The following is a 21,828-nucleotide window of genomic DNA, read 5'->3' on the forward strand; positions in this document are numbered from 1 at the left end:
CCACCACCATCCAGCTATATTCTTTTGTTTTGCTTACCCTAGCACATACCAACAAACTGGAAGGCTAATGTCAGAATATACCTTAGACATCTAAAAGCTGGCTTCAGTCCACCAATATTATTAGAGGCCTTTGTGTTATATTCTGTTTATGTTCTAGAGCCATATGTAAGCAAAAGAACTAGAGTTTTATTTTAATGGTGTCCTTGGCAAAGGTGTAGTAGCCCTAGGAATCAAGGATTAGCATAGAAAATGCATGTGTATTAGTACACACATGGGGAAATCTCATTCAGAGCTCAGATGCTCACTGCCAATACAAATAAAAACAGCTATCCATCTGGTCCTAATTGTGCTGGAAATGGCCAGAGGTATCAAGAAAGCCACCTTCCTTTGGGAAACTGCCCAAGTGTTGAATGAGACTGATATCAACATGTAGAACAAACTGTGCTTATGTCACATTCCCATATGGACACAAGGCTGTGATTCAATGCCTTGTGCATTTCTATTGGTGATAGGCAAAGACAGTCATCAGTGAGGGTCTTGAAGGTCTTAATCCTCATATGCACAGTTTTGTGAGCATTCAGTAGTGGCTCCCAGATCAAACTTGGAGAATACCTCTGCTGTGTGTTTTCCGTGTCTGTTGTATCAAGCTATGACCTCTGAAGACTAAGTGAGGTTTCCCCAGCTTTTATTCTGGACTCAAAGCCACTCTCTGCTGTGATGTCTCTTCAGCTCATTAGAGCCGGAAAGTGTGGCCAAAAAAATCTCAAGGTCTCCAGAAATTGAGCTGGGTCCAGGCATAGCTCCTTATAAGCTAACCCAATAGGGAGCTCCAGGTCAATTTCTCCCAGTGTTTGAATCGCAGAACCTCACCATGGGTCTTTTTTTTTCCCCCTTCTGCTCATTCCCCAGCCCCCCAATCAAAGACAAATCAGTTCCTCCCCTACCTAGTTTGCTAAAGAAGCTATATCTTTTTTAAAACCAAATCCCTGGTTGACCTGGGACTAGCCAGACCTGCTTCACTGTTTAAATCTTCAGTTGTGCTGCCTCATGATTTCTCTGGAGACAGTCTAAACTCATTTCTACAGATGCAGGACTGTTTTCCCGGCAGCCTTCCTGTGATACAAGAATAGTCTCTTTTTGGGTGGTACCATAAGGTGTTTTCTGGCCTTTACCCTCTAGGCTGTTTTCTGATCTCTCATATTTCTGGCTCTAGTTCTTCTCAAATTGCCTTCTCCTCTCTACCCTTCAGATTACTGCTGCTATTTCTTGAGCCCTATGTTGCTTTGATGTAGTCCCATGCCTCCACTCTAGGTCACCAGTCTCAGCAGTGGCTCAGAACTCATGACAGCATTGCCAAGTCTCCTTAGTTTTGCAATAGAAACATAAGATTTAACAACCCGTCTGAAATACAATTTTACATTTTGATTGCTTCTGCCCCAGCCATATCGAGGTTACTTTCAATCTGCATATATTTGTGGGAACAGACTTCTTCACTGCAGTTCAATTTGAGTACACCTTATAATATCAGTGATTATAAAATACCAGAGACTAATAGAGTTTCTTGCTTCCACGGAGTTCAAACTGCTTTATAATTCTACTGGCCATAATTTATCTTCATAAGCTACTATACAGACAAGAGAAAAAGTGAGATTAATAATCACATTTTATAGAGAGTGAAATAAAACTTAGAGAAATTGAGTAGCATCTTCCCAGAAATGCTCAGCTCTCCTGCGGGCTCTTTGAATGAGCTGCAGAATGATCACCTATATCAGGAATGCATGTGAACTTTGTCCTTGCTTTTTTTTACAAACTGTGGACAAGAGTAAGACCTTGACTCTGGGCCGATAGTTAGCTGGGAATACTGAGTGAGCAGAGTATGCGCCTGGCTCCTGCATCGCAGACCTCCAATACATTAACTGTTGTGAGCACCCAAGGGATCAGCTTTCCTCACCTAGGTCCTCAGACCTCTTCCCTGGGCTTTGTTCCCAGGGTATCACCTGGTGTCATAACTACCATCTTGATAGGATAACCACCCACAGAGCAGGGCAGGTGTTGCCTTTCAGCCCTTACCTTGTAGTTTCCTGCATGCTGCTGCCTTCTGTGTTGGACCAAATAAATGGAAGACTGGGGTTACAGGTAGGAAGGTCTGATTCTAAAGTGAGGTGAGAGGTCTGTGGTTCTGATGTTTAAGAAGAAAAGGCTTCTTTGAAATGAGGGAAAGGAGCAAAAGAAGTAACAGTATTAAGCATGTTCTAGCATGAGCAAGGCCCTGGGTTGTACTCAGAACACCAAAAAAGAAAACCAGAAAAGGGGTATTCTTTTCATTTAATTGCTGTCATACAGATTAAGTCAGCTAATAGGTGAGTTATTTAGTGTTGATTGCAATGCTGTATCCTAGACCTCCATCTGAGGTGTTTCCTACCGTACTCTATTTAATTTTCTTTCTGGCACCTCATTCTGGAATGAGGTATATAGCCAGTGCCTAAAAGCACTAGGATTGGACCCATGGGCACTGGGCTCCTAGCTGCAGTCTTCACATCTTTCTTGGAGGCCAGCCTCTGCAGGGTCACATGGTCTAGACTGATCTAGGAATAACTTACTTCTTATGTGTACTGGGGAGAGAGCAGTGGAGCTAAATATCAAAGCTTCAGTAATTGATGTGTTTAAAGTGACTGTTGTTTGTTTGTTTGTTTGTTTGTTTGTTTTAACCTCATAGGAAAATGGAATGGTTGCTGTCCTGTGAGGGTCGTGTTAGAAAGAAACAGTCATTCTCTTTCTTAGGTGCAATTTTGTCTGACACTTCCTGTATGTGTTTTAAGTATTTTTGATGTCCCAAAATAGTAAGTGAGATTCTTTAAAATGGTTGCAAGAGGTGGCATCATGGCAGTGAAAATGTAGAGCAGTCATGTCAGATAAGTGGTTCACAGAACAGAGATGCATGTGTCCAGAGTCCTTCCTACACTGGCACCAATCTGAGGACAGAAACAACCTCCATGGGCTGTGACCTCCCACCTCCCAAACCTGGAAAAGCCAGAGAAGTATGTATCTTTTCATAGTAGTTGCCAAGGTGATGTTGCCAGCCTCAAGGGTAATTGCTGGGGAGCAGAGGTTGGCTCAGTCATTCCTTGTAGAAATGTGTATTAAGTATCATCCATGCCCCAGGCACTGAAGGCGCAGCAGTGACATGGGGGAGGAATGCTCACGCCTTGGCCTGAAGGCCCCTGCCTTGCCATGTATGGACACTCAGCTCAGCCCTGTCCTGGGAAAGCCCCCAGCTCTGTGTCTTCTCTCCCAATATGCCTTTCTTCATGTAATATCTACACATTTCATGGGGTGTACCTGTGCTGTCTGCATGAGGCTGCCTCTGACCAGACAGTGACCTCCAAGGGAGCCACAGGGCTTGGTTTATTGTTTGATCTTCAGCCCCAGGACAGTGCCTGGCACATAGTAACCCTGAATCATAATGGCTTGTGGCTGGATATTGGAATAAGGGAGTGAGTGCAGCTGCAGCCAAAGCCCGGCATGGAATGACCTGGTCATGGCAGGCCTCACAAAAGAGTGGATGCTTGGGCAGCCATTGAGCATGTGTCAGGAAAGCTGAACAGGAAAACAAGTGGACTTTAGAATTGACTTTTGAACCTCCATGAACTCAGAGACTCGTGGTTTTGCAACCTAGGAACAAGTTGTCTACAAAATCATAGTAGAGTGACCCCTAGTCCCAAGGATTGCTGGCATCCAAAGAGAGAAATGGCCTTTTTTTTTTTTCAAATAAATGTTATTTATTATTATTAGTGCTGTGCTTGCACATATACACACCATACCATGCACATGGAGGTCAGAGGACAACTTTGTGTCAAGTCTTTCCTTCCATCTTTACATAGATTCTAGGAATCAAATCAGGTTGCTATAAGCTTCCATGGAAAATACCTTTACCTGCTGAGGCATCTCACTGGCCTGAGAAGTATCTTTCTTTCTGGAGGCCTCAAACCGCTTTTGAAAGGGCAGCTGTGGTGTATCTAGCTTGGCTTCTGAGATAAATGAGACACAGACCTTGTCCTTACAGATTTAAAAGGAGACAGATAGGTAAATGTGTTGATGGATCAAAAATGGCAGCAGTGTATTCTTTTATCGGAGTCTAGAACTCAGCCAGGCATGTGCTGCACACTTTTAATCCTAGCATTCAGGACATAGAGGCAGGCAGATCTCTGTGAGTTCAGAACCAGCCTGATCTACAGAGTGAGTTTCAAGCCAGCCAAAGCTATAGTGAGCAAGCAAGCCAATGAGACATAGCCTCTCCCTGCCACAAAAACAAAACAAAATTTAAAAAAAAAAAAAGAAAAGAAAAGAAAAACTTTTAGCACCTTGTTGGGAATGTTAGAAATTATTTTCTCTTTTTTAGGTGTAAATGTATGTTTAAAGGATTTGTGGTGATCACAAAGAGATTAGGGTGGTTCTTTGGGGGCAGCAGGTGATCAGCTGATGTCTCTTAGACCAGCCGTTCATGATTACATCTTGATTTACTAGCACAGATAAAAGATGCAAAGTGAGCACCATATGTTTGAGTAAGGAAGATTGGAAGAGGTTGAGAGGAAAAAAAAGATAGATCAAAACTCAGTTTCATATGTGCAGAGAAAGGAACTTATCTTTTGAGATGTGAGAGAAAAGGCTGAAACCAAAAGCAAGAGATCAGTTGGTAGAGGCATGGGTTGAGAGATACTTGATTTAGCTATAGCAATGGGGGCTGAGTAGGGTGTAGCTTCATGGTATACTCTAGTGATCTACTCTAGAGGTCAGTGATCATCCCCAACACACACACCCCACACACTCCCCCATAAAAGGGGCTTGGACCAAATCTCTGAAATCCTAGCCCTACCAGATCTCGGTACCCCTTTCACTTTTCCACACTCTCACCTTTCTTGCTATAATCCTTTGGTGAGCCATCTGCAAATAGACACATAGGCTCTTGTCGTGTCCCCCTTGCTCAGGTGCCTATGCAGCTTAGCATGGGCAGGTATACACATGCTCCTTTGGTCCTCAGTGCCTGTTCATCTCCGCTGAGTCCTGCTCCGGTGCCCAGGCTTAGTTTCCTGTGAAGACTTACCCCTTCACTTCCTTTGTCTGCACTGCCTCAGAACTCCCACCCTAACTCATTGTTTTCACACTTTCTTATAATTAATCTAGGTTTATTCAATCAACACGTGTGTACTGACTGACACCTAAATGCCAGCACTGTGGCATTGGTAGAGGAAGAGAGACAGTAAGGATGTTATTGGGGAAAGTGCTGTAAAGTGACATCTATAGTACTGGAGATGGAAACTAACTAGTGTCAGGGGAGGTCTGTCTGTGGTAGTGACAATTAGGCAGAAATGTGAAGGATGGAAGGCAGCTGTTTGAGAGCCATGGGGCAAGCACAGAGGCAGAAGCAACTACATTACCTGAAGGCTGCATGCCCAGAAGGTGCTTATAGTGTTCTGGAAGTTGAAAAGAAACTGCTAGCATCAGAGCCTCCTGTATTAGAAGCTATTTGAAGTGACAGTAGAAAGGCAACCTGGTGCTAAGATGGGGAGAGAGGAATCCCTGGATCGTGGGAGAGATTCATATATTCTGAGTGCAGCAAGAGCCACTGAGGGCTTGAAACACATGGTTGTTGGGGAAGGTTATTGGAAGAAGAGAAAACAGATAGGGGGCTCCAAGTGAGGCAGCAGCTGGGGCCAGGGCTATGCCAGGGTAGAGGGAGACTGCGGACTGATCTGAGGTAGACTTTGGATCTAGGCATGTGGATGGACTGGGTGGTGGAGGTAATAAAGGGAAAGAAGAATCAGAGATCAGTCTTGGATTTCTTGCAAAGCAGCTGGATGGGTGTGCTGGATTCATCTAGGATGAAGAAAACAGAGGAAAGACAAGAGAATTCCCTTTTAACCTGTGACCTTTGACATGACTCCAGGACATAGCTTGCAAGGCTCCAGGCTGTCAGATGAAACCTTTGAGGTTTGGTATTATTGCTGTGTCTGTTTCCTAGAGCGGCAAATAAGGACCACAAAATGCACAGCTTGAAACAGCAGCTACTCTGCTGCTGTTCAGGAGCCCAGACAACCAAAGTTGTGATGTTAGCTGGGCCTCAAAGATGGAGGAGAGGATCTTCCCTATCTTCTCTAGCTTTTTGTGGTTGTAGGTGCTTCTTGGCTTGCAGCACATAAATGCAGTCTCCACCTCTGGCATCGTGTGGCTATCTTGTCAGTGTCTGTGCCCAAATCTTCCTGTCCTAATAAGGACATCTGTCATATTGTATTAGGACCCACCCTCTATGATACAGCTTCATCTTAGCTGATCAAGCCTAAAACAAACCCATTTCTAAATAACTAAGACTTCCATATACCTGTTTTGTAATGCTGGAGATTGAGCTTAGGACCGTGCATGGTAGGTAAGTATATATCCCCAATCCAGCATATGATTCAGGGCAAACAAAAACCATGATGATCACTTAGGGAAAGAATTGAAAGGAAAGGTCAGAGGCATGGAGCAGTTGGATGAAGAAGAAGGATGCTCTAGCAAAGGGTATGGACAGGCAAGCAATCTGGATATGGGAAAGTGGCACCTAGAAAGCCAAAAATAGCTATTGCAAAGCAGGAGCAATAGGCAGTTACATAAAAGAAAGGCAGCTCTCAAGACATAGAGCTGAGATGCTGCCCAATGGATATGACAATACAAGGCCATGCTGATCTTGTTAGTATGGCACATGAATGTAGGGGCCTCCGAAACCCACTAGAGAAAGTGAAGAAGCTGGTATGCAGTGAAGAGGCAGGAACTTTAGGAGGCCATTGCTATGAGAAATGGGGTGTGGAGGAAGCAGATACTCTTGGAAATACTGAGGAAGGATTAAGAAAAGGTGTGTGTTTGAGGTTTGCTTGCATTTGTTAGCTTTATCCTTGCATTCTGTTTGGCTTTCCAAAGTGGGAGCTGCTGAGGTATGGTGCTAGATGCTTTTTCACATCTGAGTTTATATCATGCATGTTTAGTGCTCTTTTGTCCCTTGATTTAGTGTTGCCTTCCTACTTTGTAAGGTCCTTCTACTTCTTTTTCTGTTTCTTTTGTCCTCCATCCATCTAGCCCAGTGCTTAAGTGTATAATCTTTTTGCTCAGATCAAGAAAAATATTTTGCTGTATGTACATACCATAATACTATGTAAGGCTGCAGTTTCTTTTTCCTGGTAGACTGAGAAAGAGCAACATTCACAGACCTTGTTCATATAGGCAGATGTAGAAATCTATGTCCGGTATTTCTTTCCAAAGAACATCACCAAAGTGTCTGCATGGCATTCTCAGATGTTTATATCATTCACAGCATTAGGGAACAGAGGCCTGATTGAGAAGTATCCAGAGGTTGGAGCTGCCTGCATGGAGGTCACAAGAACCAGTTGATTATCTTGACAGGAATGGCCCACAGTCAAATGCAGAGAACTAGACAAACCTGCTCCTAACACAGGGACTGGAATGTGATGCATCCAAACATCAGGACCTTAGCTGGCAAGCTGGTGACGAAAACCTGGGCAGAAACTCTTAGAAACAGACCTGAGCTGTGTGCAGAAGTGGGGAATACATCTCACTCCAGAATGGAGAAGCAGGAAGAAAAACAGCTTGTAACACTCATTTTTCTCTAATATTCTTTTCAGGCATTGCCTTTCTAAGGGATGTAGCTTTTGGTTTTCTTTCTTTAAACCTCCATATCCAGAGGTATTGTAGGGACAGCTTGCCAGCCATCTTATTAGTTACAGATCATCTGGGAGTCCTGGACTTGGAGCCCCAGGATACAGGTGATCTAGGCAGGTGTTGGGAATGAGGCTCATGAAATAAGAGTGAGGCCAGCATATGTCATGGAATAGTCACAGGCATCCCCAGTGTATTGGCTGGGTTTGTGTGTCAACTTGACAAGGTAGAGTCATCAGAGAGGAAGGAGCCTCAGTTGAGGAAATGCCCCCATGAGAACCAGCTGTAAGGCATTTGCTCAATTAGTGATCAGTGGGGGAGGCCCCAGCCCATTGTGGCTATGCCATCCCTGGGCTGGTAGTCCTGAGTTCTATAAGAAAGCAGGCTGAGCAAGCCAGTAAGCAGCACCCCTCCATGGCCTCTGTGTCAGCCCCAGCCTTCAGGTTCTAGCCCTGCTTGAGTTCCTAACCTGACTTCCTCCCATAAAGGACTATGATCTGTAAGTGTAAGCTAAATAATAAACCCTTTCCTACCCAACTTGCAGCAATAGAAAGACACCAGCTTATGGATGCTAGTGAGCATGAGCAGCCTCAGCAGCCCCACACACAGGTAGCAAGTGCACTAAAGGAGACAAAGGCTGCAGGGAGAGGTTATGGTGGGGGACAGGACTGGCAGCTGTTTCTAGCAGTGAAGAACCACAGATAAGGAATGCTCTCTGTACCCTAGCAGTGACATTTCTCTGAACTAGTCAGCTCCCTCTACCCTTATGAAATTCCTAAGACAATTTACTTAGAAATGGTTTCTTTGGCTCCTGGTTTTGAAGGTCTCAGTATAGGATTGACTGCAGCCGCACAGATGCAGGAGTGCATAGCAAAGTAAGCCTGGCGTACCACATGGGAAAAGGTTACGTGACCCACGGGCTCTTACAAGGCCACATTCCCAGTGAGCTAAGAACTTCCCACCTCCTTCCAATTGTGCCACACTGGAGACCAAACCCATGCACAGGCCGCTGGGAGGCATTCAACATCTAAACATTGTCCCTTGCTTCCCAGACAAACTGTGGAGACACCACAGAAGCACACATACATCTGAAAAACCAAAACTTTTTGTTTTTCAATACCAAAGCTCATTGGTAATCTGAGTTTTCTCTCCGGGACCCTCATAATCAAAGCCAGGAATGATGCTTCAGGACAGATCAACTGTAGTCACACCTCAAACACTGAGCCTGACTTATACCAAAACATAGTACTACCTAGTCAGGACAGAGACTTAAAATGGGAGGCACAGTGGCTGGAGAGGTGGCTCACTGCACTGACAGTGGGTGTAAGTTTGGTTACCAGAATCTGTAGAGTAGCTCACAACTGCCTCTAACTCCAGCTCCCAGGGACCCAGTGTCTCCTTGCCCCACATTTGTGGCATACCTTGACACAGATACACACACATGCACCTGAATAAAGCTTAAAAGAAAGTACACTTCGTGATCTGACTTTGGTTACCAAATGCATGTATACTTTTCTCTTTAAAATTCTTTTGAAATTTCTATGTGACCTTGTCTGTCACTTGCGGAGACATTAGCTCCTACACCAAGAGTGGACTGCTTATAATGGAATTCTGGCTGACTCTCAAGATGATCTATTCATAAATGGGGGTCTATAGTTGTAACATTAAAGAACTTTTATAGAGATTAACCTTTTAGAAACTGATGGGGAAAGTAATAACAGTGTTTCCTTGAGGAATTGTGATACAAACGCAGAAGACAAAGGTCATTGTGATGAATGAATATTAGACTTAATTGCCTTATTTTAAGTAAGAGCAGCTATTTTTATGTGTTCCTGAAAGTAGACTGTTTCAGAATTCCTTCTTAAAAATCAGTATTTCTCGGGGCTAGAAAGATTGTGCAGTTGTTAAGAGTACTGTCTACTTTTGCAAAGGACCCGGGTTCACTTCTCAGCACCCACATGGCAGCTCACAACTGTTATAACACAAATTCCAAGGGATCTGACACCTACACACACATGCACGTAAACTAAAGTTAAGTAAAATATAAAAATTAAAAAATCAGGCATTCTTTATAAAGAATTCCAAATTCCTACTGCTTGTGCTGTGGTTGTCAGCTCATGAACTAATGTGGCCAGAGTGTCGTGGCAAGATGTCCACAGACATCCTTCACTGTAGGTCCGTTGGCCACCACCTACCCTTACTCTACACTTGCAAACTAACTACATTCTTTGTCATAGATGACAAAGCCAAAGAATGGAGAGGTCACTGCAATGCAGGTGTCTCTCAAAGACCACAGACCCCACACAGGCAGTCATGGCACCCCAGGACAGAGCTAGAGTTCATACAGAAGTAGCTGCTGTGTTTCCAGATCCCTGATTGTTCTTTCCATTCTTCCTCTCCAGGGCCCCAGAGATCATCCTTGGTTTGCCATTCTGTGAGGCAATTGACATGTGGTCCCTTGGTTGTGTCATTGCTGAGCTTTTCCTGGGCTGGCCATTATACCCAGGAGCTTCTGAGTATGATCAGGTAGGTCTGGGTGACACTGTTTGGCTTTACTCTCCATCCAGAAAACCCTAGATTACCATTTCACTTAGAACCTGGCCTATCAAGTTCTTGTTTGGTTGGATTGTTTGTTTGTTTGTTTGTTTGTTTATTTTTCGAAACAGGTTTTTCTCTGTGTAGCCTTAACTGTCCTGAATGCATGTTGTGGACCAGGCTGGGCTCCAGTTCACAGAGATGCTCTGCCTCTGCCGCTGCCTCCCTAAGTGCTGGGATCACAGGCCTGTGCCTGGCTCTTGATGATGTTCTTATGGGCCAAGTTATTGCCCCCATATATATCCTGGCTTTCTTACACCCTCCTTCCTTCTCTCCCTCCCTCCCTCTGTGTATGTGTGTGTGTGTTTCTTCTTTCTTTTTACTTCTTTTCCCTCCAGAACTAATAATTCCATTTGTCTCAAAGCCACTAGAGCCATCAATATACCATATGTACAGTGACAGGAAAAGCCTGACCTCTTTCTCATCTTTTCTTGCAGATTCGGTATATTTCACAAACACAGGGTTTGCCAGCTGAATATTTATTAAGTGCAGGGACAAAGACAACTAGGTTTTTCAACCGTGACACAGACTCGCCGTATCCGTTGTGGAGGCTAAAGGTAGGAAAAACACCCCCCCACACACACAATGTTTGGCCCAATAATGAAGGAAGAAGGAAAGTAAAAGATGAGCTTTTGATATTTACAAGTTGGTCACTTTATTTTGACCAACAAAATCGGGATCTACAGCTATAAATGCAAGGTGTGACTGGATTTGAGTGTTTGAAAACACCTGCTCCCTTGGCCCACTGCTGCCTGAGAGGCTGTATCCCATGGGAAGACGGCTGGATTTCTAGAATTTAATCTGACGATCCTTGATGACTAATTTGTGCTAGGCACATGAAGCAGCCACACTCTGTCTTCAAGGAGCTCACTGTCCATGAGTGATAGAACCAGTATCCTAAGTTCTAGGCACCCATATCAAGTATTATCCTAGGAGGAAAGAATGTGGGAAACAAGAGGGACCCAAGTGAGCCAAGAAAAAGCCAGGACAGGGACCAAGGGCAGGGAAGAACATTTGTGCTGGGCCCTATGGAGTACAGAGAGATTTTTCCCAGGCAATAAAAGCAGCCTAAGCAATGCAAATGTCACAAACCCCTGGGAAGAGGGCAGATCTGATTCATCCAGGCTTATGTATACCCTGCTGGATACCATAAACTCTTGGTGATTTCACTTTAATGGAAATGTATTTTGCTTTTACTCTGTGTCTCATAATTAAAATTAACATACTTTACCTGGGAAGGAGAAAGTAATAAAGACCTAAAATATATACTATGTTTATTTTTTGCAAGTAGGTTGGGTTTTAGTGGGTTTGGTTTGGTTTGGTTTTGACAGGACCTCAAACAAATCCTAATACAGTTTTAAAGATAATATGTACTTTCAAAACATTGGGATTTAGAAACTAAGACTCTTAGGCTACAAATAGAGCACCTGACATTTAGTAATTATTAGAGTAAGTTGTCAAGGTCAGGTACAGTAACAAGTCTTCAGGTAGAAGAGGGAGAGCCCAGGTTGGGGGAGGGGATAGCCACTTCTCTGTTTTACCGGGAACCTCATTCCGCATGTTCAGCTGTTCCTAGGGGTTAAGTTCAAGTGTGCTGGCCTTCATCCAGAATTAATTACCTTAGGTCCATGGATGAGTCCACAACCCCATAGCCAGTAGAAAAAGTAGTTTCCCAGCTGATAGCACAGTAGATATCTTTGGAAGAGCAGCGTAGAACATGGGCTCTGGACACAGCTGGTAGGTCCTCAGGGCTTTATATTTTTGTGTTTCCATGTAGTAGAAGAGGAGAGCAGTTATCCTAATGACCATGGTTATGAAGAACATTTACCAAGTTAATGTGCCTTGAAACAGCATAGGAGCTGTGGGTATAAGGGATTGCTAAGTAACATAAAAATTTAGAGCATGTCCAAAATGGGCTCTGGTCTTCCACAGTGGGCTTTTACCTTCAGCTTATGGAAAGCTGCAGAGTGACAAGGGTGTGGGTCTCATATTAGAGTCTTTGGTTAGAGTTTATATCAAAGTGGGCTTGAATGGTGTCTGGGGAGGATGGAAGATGAGCTAGTATGGATAGATAGTGAAAGGAGTCCCTGTGCAGGACAGTTTCAGAAGAACCAAAGTCTCCTCCACTACAAGGTGAGAAAAGACCCTGGGGAAACAGGAGCTCAGGAGCTCAGTGCCTAAGAGGTGCCATCTGACCAACCAGATTTTGCCTTTTCCGATAGACACCAGATGACCATGAAGCAGAGACGGGGATTAAGTCAAAAGAAGCAAGAAAGTACATTTTCAACTGTTTGGATGATATGGCCCAGGTAAGCTCTGTGGATGAGTATTTGCAGCACAGGCCCTTTAAAAACAAAAAACAAAACACCTGCAGGGCAGGGCTTGGTGGTGTATGCCTTTCATCCCACCACTCTAGGAGGCAGGGCAGGTAAATCCCTGTGAGTTTGAGGCTGGTCTAGTCTCTATAGTAAGTTTCAGTAGAACTGGAGCTATGTAGAAAAACCCTGTCTTTTAAAATACAGCACACAAACCCACCAGCAGTGAGATTTATTCATGGTCCGTACAGAGTAGAAGACCCTACTACCCAACTGTTCTCATCGTCTTTACTTTTGAACAATCACATGCCAGACTTAGTAAAATGGTCTCAGAAACCAACTCCTTAAAAAATAGCTCCACTGTATTGCTTCTTGTTTGTAAGTAATGGCCAACCTTACTAATGTTTTTCCTGCTGTGCTAAACAGGCCTGCATCCAGGGCCTTGCATGTGTTAGGCAGGCACTCACTCCTAAGCTGAGATGTCCAGCCCATTGCCATATTGGAGTTGATGCCATGGTTCAGTGTGTCAGTTTCTTGGGGCCTGCATAAAAAGATGGAGTGAACTGGAGGGCTTGGGACAATGCACATGTGTCCCCTCATATTTCTGGAGGCTAAAAGCACGTGGTATCAGTGTCCTCAGGGCCACAGTCCTTTTGAAGGCCCTAGTGAACACCATCCATATGTTTGGCTTCTCATGGCTCCAAGCAGCCTCAGAATTTTTTGCTTTCAGCTGCATCATCTAATCCCAGCTTTACCCTCCACATGGCTATTATCCCTGTGTCATCTGTGGTCTCACTGTTAGATCTCTTCTTTTATAAAAGCACTGGTTATTGGATTTAGGACCATCCTAATCCAATATTGCCTCATCTTAACTTGATTATGTCTTCAAAGACCCTATTACCAAACAAGGTCACATTCATAGCTTCCACAGATTAGGGCTTGAATTTAGCTTTTAGGGGAGCCCAATTCAAACCACCAAGTCACTGTCAGTGCACTAGCAGAGACTACAGGCTTTCCCTTACCTTGTATCAAAGATAATTCTAGATCTTCAAGTATTTTTAGTTAAAGACTAGTCCAAACTCAGAGCAACTCAGAATGAGTTTTCCTTTAAAATGCTGAGAAAAAAAAAAAAAAGTTGTAGCCCAATAAACACTTAGCACACCTCTCAGCAAAGACGAGTGAAACCAGAACCCCTGACTCTGAGTAAAGGACACTTGTCAGTTGATTAGCAGCTTAAATGGTCTGTGAAGACTGAAATTGCCTTCCAGAGCCCTTCTTGGGAAAAATAGAAAGTACCAAAAAGTAACCCTTTTAAAGGCCATGCTAGCAGAGACCTGCCATTGAGAGAAAAGGCCTATGTTTAGGTGCACTGCTATCCTTGGCCAGAGGCAACTGCATGGAACACAGGGACTGAAATCATTCTGGTCCCAACTCAGTGAGCCATGGGAAGGGTGATGTAATGAAGATGAAGGAAGAGGGAACCCAGGCTCTTCTTTTCCCATCTAGAGGTTGAACAAACTTTTTTTCCATCTTTTTCTACTGTTTTATATTAGATCTTTTGAGCTGTAAGTGTGTGCACACATGCACACATGTTTGTATGCACATGCACACATGTGTTTCTTTGTTGTTTGATTGTGGTAAAACACATACAGCATGAAGTTTCTCAGCTTAACCTGTTTTTAAGCATAAAGCTCAGGAGAATTAAGTGCATCCATGCTGTTATGCAATCAGTCTCCAGAACCCTTCATCCTGTGGTTATTTTTAATAAGGTATAATGAAAGCTGTATTTCAGCTTGGCCAGTTAAAACAGGAGCAGTTTTGTGCCTTCTCACTAGGATGTATTTGCAGGTGTCAACTATGGTGACCTCTTTCTGACCCACCCTTTCCTGGAGCCTGACTGCCTCCGCCATTCTGTTCCTACAGTATGAGAATCCGCCAGCCATGGACAGTAGCAGCACACAGAACTGTGTCTTCCATCTGGCCCAGTTTACCCTCTGGCAATGGAGATAGGAGGCTTGAGATCAGAGGAGGTTACAGGGTATACTGTGGTTCTTACTTACCTGTCCATGCTTGCTTCCAGGTGAACATGACAACAGATTTGGAAGGGAGTGACATGTTGGTGGAGAAGGCAGACCGACGGGAGTTCATTGATCTGTTGAAGAAGATGCTGACCATAGATGCTGATAAGAGGATCACTCCCATCGAAACTCTGAACCATCCCTTTGTCACCATGACACACCTGCTCGATTTCCCCCATAGTACTCAGTAAGTGTCCTATTGATCCTTTGTATCAAGGCCCATATAGTAAATACATTAGGCTTTATAGCCCTCTTGTTTCCACTGCTGCTTCACAGTTTTCAGCTTGGCCAGCTGAAAGCAGCTGTAGATAAAAGCACATAAACAAAGTCAGACTCTGCATCCCAACAAAGCACTTAGAAAACTTGTGAGGGTTAGATTGGGCCTAAGACTAAATTTTAGCGAAAAAGGAACGAACCGACCATGGGAGACCTTGGGGCCAGGTAAACTTGGCTATCAGTGCACAAAGGGAAACAGGGAAAACAACAGTGCTCTAAAGCAGTCTAGCATCAGTACCAAAGGCTGAACCCAAAACTGTCCTGGACTAAACAGGTTTAGTTTGTTTGGATATGTCCATTTTCTTCGTATGCCATGGGCTGTACCAGGCACTTGGGCACAATGAGGAACAAAGTAGACTGAGCACTTGCTAGCTAAGTTATGGTCGTCAGAAAGGAAGGTTTAAGACAATGGTTGTTTCCAAGAAAGGAATGAGGTGCCATAAGTCTGTATAACAGGAGCTGGCTCAGCCAGAGACCCAAGACTGTAACCTCTGAATGGTGAGGGAAAAGATGGGTATGAGAGGTCAGAGCATTGCCTCTGTGAACTCTCCAGCATGACTAAGCACAGACTGAGGGACAGAGAGTAACATGCCAAGGCCACAGAAGTAAGCTAGAGCAAGCCATGCTCAGAGATGATTTTGTCTTTTGTCAAAGCACAATGCAACTCATTAAAGTACTTAGAAGCAGGTGAATGGCTGGTCAGATTTGTGTTGAACACAGATCTAACAGCTGCCATATCAGTAATATAGAAAAAATGTCTGTGAGATCTTGCAACTGGGAGGGTGGTGGTCACTTAGTGACAGCCATTTCCAAGCAGAAACTTGATCACCAGGTTGAAAGATAAAGTGAGAGTAGAGATGGTGGCCTTACAAGAAGTGAGGCTGTGAACGGGGAGGGAAGAAATCACAAAGGAAGAGGATCCAGGGACTACTGACGAGACTTGATAAGCTATGGGCAGATGGCAGAGGAGAACGTCTCCTTTCAGTAGACTAGGGGAAGGGGATGGGGGGGAATGGAGAGAGGATGAGACTGGGAGGAGTTGAGGGAGAGAGCTTCAATCAGGATATATAATGAATAAATTGTGAAAAAAAATAAAAAAGAGGGGCTAGAGCGGTGGTTCTCAGCCTGAGTTACTGCTCCTTTGGGGGTGGAATGACCCTTTCACAGGGGTTGCCTAGGACCATCCTCAATATCATATAGTTACCTTACAACTCATAACAGTACCAAAATTACAGTTATGAAGTAGCACCGAAAGTTATGATTTGGGGTCACTACAACATGAGGAACTGTGTTAAAGAGTCGTGGCAATAAAGGGTTGAGAACCACTCTACTAGAGGAAATTTTTTGAAGAGTGGGGAAACTTAATTGTCCCTGGTAAAACATGGGAAGAATCTGGTAACAAATGAGGGGTTCAAGGAAGAAGACACTTGTGACCAGTTTCTGTTGAGTTGGTGTTTACAGCTGAGTGGAAAGATGGGCTCTGTCAATAAAAGATGGCAGGCGGGAGAGACATATGTGTGTCAGCAGGTACACTGGACAACAGAGGAAAGTTGAGAGAGTTCCTGTCAGACAGCTTTTATCTCAGAAATAGATGATGAAGTCATCTGTTGAGAACAGGATGGCTTTAAAATTGTAAACCATTATGATAACTGTAGCTGGAGAGATGGCTCAGTGGATAAAGCATTTGCCACACAGACGTAAGGACTGCAGTTGAAATCTCCAGCATCCATGTAAATGCCAGGAGGCCTGCCTCTAATCCCAGATCTCAGAAGGTAAAGACAGAAGATCCCACAGTGAGCTGGCTAGCTAGACCATGTGAAAGGCACTCAGGGGAACTGAAGAGATAGCTCAGTGGTTAAAAACCCTTCTGCTTTTCCAGAGGACCTTGTTTTAGTCCCTGCACATACATGGTAGCTCACAACTGTATGTAGCTTTTGTTTCAGGGGATCCAGTGTCCTCTTCTGACCTCCCTGGGCACCAGGCAAACATGCAATGCACAGACAAACACATACCAAAACACCTATACATATAATAAATAAAAAATTTTAAGTAAAAAAGAAAGACCCATGGGGGCTTGAGAGGTGACACAGCAGTTAAGACCACAAGGACCTGTACCTCCAGCTCCAGGGAGTACAAGCCCTATGGCCTCCTCAGGCACACACACATGATGCACATAAATAAAAGTCAAGTTTTAAGAATAAATAAAGAAACCATGTCAACTTCTGGCCTCCACATGCATACCCAGACACCCACAAACAAGCACATGCTCCCACACACATATGCAAAAAAAGAGTGTTAAGAAAGAAACAGAAATTGCAAAGGAGAGATGGGGGTAGAAGGGACAGAGGAGAGAGACAGAGAAACGGAGAGAGAAGGTCCTGGCACTGGAGCAAACATGACAGCAAACTAACCAGAGAAATATAGGAGGATGCTGGGTGTGGTAGAATATATTTGTAGCCCCAGCACTTAGAAGACTGAGGGAGAGGGAAGGAGGTTGGAAGAGCTTTGAACATTTGAGTCTGAGCATAAATTGATGGTGTAAGTGACCTCCCCAAACAGAGGCATAAACAGTTGAGTTTGTCCAGGTTGAACTGCTGCCAGGTTGTTAAGAGAAAAGGACAAATGGAAGTTGATGATGCTGGTGATACAGAAGTTATAATCTCAATGGAAGCTATTGAAGGTGAACCTTCACCTGAAGGAAGGGAAACATTAGATCCCAATGAATTATGTCCTCTGGTCAATTCTAAGGTAGTTATGATAATAGTTACACTTAAATGCATTAGATGGGTGGAGAATGAGGCCAAGGAAACAGGGTGCTTGAGCTTGACTTAAGAAATAGTCCCAGGTCTTACAGCCCAAAGAAGGAGTGGTGAGGTTGAGAACAGGTCCTGAGAGGGAAGTGAAGGTGTTTGACAGGTTATCAATATGGCTACTGAAATATTCCTGGGTAGTCAGAAAATAGCTTGGAGAGGATGACCAACCTGGTGGCAAAGGTCTCTGAATGAGGAGAGAAATGGGAAATGGGTTATGTCACTTCAGGCTTAACCCTGATGAGCCTTGGAAGAGTCCTGCATTTCTACAGGGAAAGTAGCGTGCCTCAAGAAAGCAATGGGTTCTCTTAGGTCCTGGGATAAGAACTATTGTGAGGAGAGCCTGGAGATTGATATTTGCAACCACAGTCAGCAGTGCTATGACCAAAATTAGATTAGGCTGAGTCTCCAGGCTGGACCTAACCTTTCCCAGGCTAACGGGGGCCACACCACCATGGAGTGTGTGCGCGTGTGTTAATGTCAGTTCTTTAACATAGCAGTGAAATAAGTCAACTTGCACTGTAGGATCAGACAATATCTCTTTAATGCAGGGCACATTTGAAACAATCAAGTTCTAGTGCAAAGAGGGACTTGCACCCAGCCCTTCCAAACTCAAGCTGTAATACCTGTGCTATTGCTCCATAGAAGGCAGCTAAGGAGGTGTCAGTCTGTCCCACAAGAAGAAAGGCAAATCTCCCACAAAGCCAGCCTTTCTAACTTTAAGAATAAAGAGAAATGATGGAGAAACAGTGAGGTAGGGGGTCAGGGAGGTACATGCTTCAGAGAGCTCCTGTTGGCCATGTGCATTAAGTCAGTGGACAGTCATCTCAACAGCCTGGGGGCTTAGACGAGCAGGGCCCTGTCCTTCGTGTTTAGTAAGGAATCATCCTCAGTGAAACTGAGGATCAGTAGCAATTCAGAAGGTCAGCCTAAAAAAGAAAGGCAGGTCATCCCTAGGCCTACCTGAGAGTAGGCTGAGTCTTTGTGGGTTCCCAGAAGACCATGAACTGGAGTGGGAACCAGCCTGCAGGCCTACCCACCCTGCTGTGGACCTCACCCTGGGGCTGGGCCTAAGCTGCTCTAACATAAGGTTTTGCAGATAAAGCAAAACCACTCCTTTCTCTGCACTGAGAGTTTAGTGTACATATTTGTAAAAGCCAGTAATCTTAGAAACTAACCCAGAGTAGAAGTGCTCATCTCATCCTAATAGTCAAAATGCAGCCCACGACAGTAAGAAAACTCTGAGTCTGAAGCCTATACGCTGAGCCATCACAAAAACCTTGACTACTTTAAATGCATTCTAAAAAGAATGCATCCAGCATCATTTTATTTTCTTCAGCTCAATGTGAAAGCACTCAACAGTATACTTGGACCTGCAGGCATGTGCTGTTTACCAATGGATATGTTTTATTTTCTCTCTAGGACCATCAGTGTGTGTGTGTTTAGTATGCATTGTGTATTGAGTAGCCAATGTGAGTAGTGTCTAGTGTAAATAGCCATTAACCTAGAAAGAAGTAGGATTCTCTAGGTCATGTCTATATTCAGTTTCTGAAATTTGGAATGTATCTTTCATGGAAATACTATTGTGGGGTAGCCTACAAACACCCACTTAGTCCAAAACAAAGCCACCTGTGGTATACAGCAATTTCTGCTACTCCTAAAGTAGAAAACTCTTACCTTGTTTATACTCAGTTATTGCAACAGACATTTTAAATTGTAGATTAAATGAGGATTTTTTTTTTAAATATTAGCACTTGAGGGAAAGTGAACTTAGAAACAGAAGAGGCAGAAGCATTTGAGGAGCAGCATATGAATTGAACTGAGTAGAACACAATGGATGGCCAGGAGCTGGGATGGCTGAGGCCACTCAAGGCCTTCAGAATTGGACCTATACTCCTAACCTCTGTAGTTAGGGTTTGGGTTTTGATTCATCGAGACAATAGAGGAAGAAAAAGGGGGGAGAAAATTCTACTTTGTGTAACTAGACAAGAATGAGAAAAAAAGTAAGGAGTAGGAAAGTTAGGACTGTGTATGAGAGAGGTAGAAGGAGTGAATTGCTGGTTAGTGGTTATCTGTCCTAAACTTTTGGCTTCACTTGTAAAATTGGAACAATGATCTTAATTCTGTCTTGTGGAGAGTTTAAGATGGAATAGGAGATTGCAAACACATATCACTGCTCTCAGTAAAAATTAGTAATCATTATCATTGTTTTCATTGTGTGCCAGGTTCCAGTGAGTTGAATCAGCCGAAGTTCATGACCCTGGAGAATTATTTGGCTGACCTCTAGGTGGTGCTAGTAGCCCAGGGTCATTAGAACGGGAAGAGGGCGAGACAGGTTGGCTCTAAGGAAGGTGAAGTAGGTTGCCAACAGCTCCTTAATATCCTTGGTTAGAGAGCTTATCTTGCTGGTCAAGAACTACATGGAGAATGAGCAGTGAAGAAGTAACAGGAGGAAATGAAGTGAAGCATGAAGCATGTCTGGGATATGGGAGTCTGCCCGGCAGGATAGGAGAAAGGGCAACAAGACAACAGGAGATTCTCTTAATGGTGCTGACAGTGTCAGAAACAGACTTTGAGAAGGTCGGGGTTTTTGAAGCTAATGTAGAGCTTCTATGATTGTTTTGTTTACTGGATTAACCATTCTCTCCTTTTCTCACTCTTTTCTCTCCTTCCCCCACTCCCACCTAACTCCACCTCACCCTCTTTCTTGTCCCTGTGTTTCTGCCTTTACCTTTTGCATGAACAGTGTCAAATCTTGTTTCCAAAACATGGAGATTTGCAAGCGCCGGGTGAATATGTATGACACAGTGAACCAGAGCAAAACACCTTTCATCACACATGTGGCCCCCAGCACGTCTACCAACCTGACCATGACCTTTAACAACCAGCTGACCACTGTCCACAACCAGGTGAGTGGTAGGCACCAGGGAAATGTGGACAGGGCCGACCACGTACTCATTAAAACTCAGATTTCCCCCACCAAACCCAGGCAGTTTTTCCTGTGCTGTCCTTTTGGGTCTGTAAGCTAAAGTATCTGCCTCCTCAGCTATTTTTTAAGAAGCCAAGGGGGCGCTCTCCTGATTACTAGGACTGCTTCCTGAGACGGTGCCTCTTCCCAGTTTCCTCTGAGCTGATGTGAGAGCAGAGCCTGCTAAAAAGTTCTAGAACTAGAAGGAGCATAAGTCCATCTGTGTCCTCTTTGTACCCCTGTGTCCATACAGTCTTTATTCAGAAGAGGTAAAACCAAGTCCATTCTCTGTCAGAGAAAAGCCAGCTCATGGGTCTCTTATCAGGATCCTAGCAGCTTTCCCTGAAGGATACAAGAAGCTGAGGTTTCCTTCACATGGATTTTCAACCTTCTGTAGCTTGGCAGGCTCAGCAACATAGAACAATGTTTGAAATACACATGACACTCAGAAATAGGTACTAAGTGAAGAATCTCTACATCCTGTTCCACCGGCCTCTAGAATCTGAGTGACTCGAACTGTTACTCTCGTCTTCCAATCTTATGAGTTCCCCAAAGAAGCGTTCCCAGACTTTTCCATCTAAGTATCAATCTGTAATGACAACAGTGTGTTGTTCTCACCTGTGCACAAGCACAGATACCTTCAGAGCAGAGAAGTAAATATGTAAGGCTGATATGTGAATGCCGTCACCTGGCTGTCCGTTTTCTGTTGGCGGGTCCTCTCCTGTCACTGAGAAGCCACTGGCCCCTGCTTTTCGCACTCCTGCTACTCCCCATGCTTTACCGGGCCTCTTGGCTTGTTCCCTCCTAACTTGACAGTTGCTAGCTCTCCCTCTGCTTAGACTTAGTGCCATCTGGAATCTGCTGCCCCCTGCAGGCTGTCAGCGTTCTGATGCTCTCTATAGAGTGAAGAACTCCTACTATACTTTTAAAGACTCTTCTTACCAGCCCTTCAGCTAGCCCTGAGGTTAAGGCCTTTGGATCTAGGGCTTCTCAACCAGAAGCCCTCATTACCTTGAAGCTTGCTTTTCCCATCAGTCCTTAGGAGACACTTAATGCTAACTCTCTAACCTCAAATTACTTGT

The 21,828-nt window shown here is 44.1% G+C and overlaps 1 protein-coding gene across 4 annotated transcripts in view; it reads left to right on the forward strand.

The window, feature by feature from the left end:
• The window catches only part of Hipk2 (homeodomain interacting protein kinase 2), a 197,692-nt gene that overhangs the window by 129,442 nt on the left and 46,422 nt on the right, over positions 1-21,828 (forward strand). For all 4 annotated transcript variants that reach the window (XM_021632133.2, XM_021632135.2, XM_021632136.2 and 1 more), the window contains exons 3-7: positions 10,107-10,230; positions 10,737-10,856; positions 12,522-12,608; positions 14,695-14,879; positions 20,525-20,687. In XM_021632133.2, coding sequence (XP_021487808.1) covers positions 10,107-10,230; positions 10,737-10,856; positions 12,522-12,608; positions 14,695-14,879; positions 20,525-20,687 — 679 coding nt within the window. The remainder of the gene's footprint in view (positions 1-10,106; positions 10,231-10,736; positions 10,857-12,521; positions 12,609-14,694; positions 14,880-20,524; positions 20,688-21,828) is intronic.

The sequence above is a fragment of the Meriones unguiculatus genome, chromosome 3 (assembly GCF_030254825.1).
Source record: "Meriones unguiculatus strain TT.TT164.6M chromosome 3, Bangor_MerUng_6.1, whole genome shotgun sequence".
In the NCBI taxonomy this organism is placed as follows: domain Eukaryota; kingdom Metazoa; phylum Chordata; class Mammalia; order Rodentia; family Muridae; genus Meriones; species Meriones unguiculatus.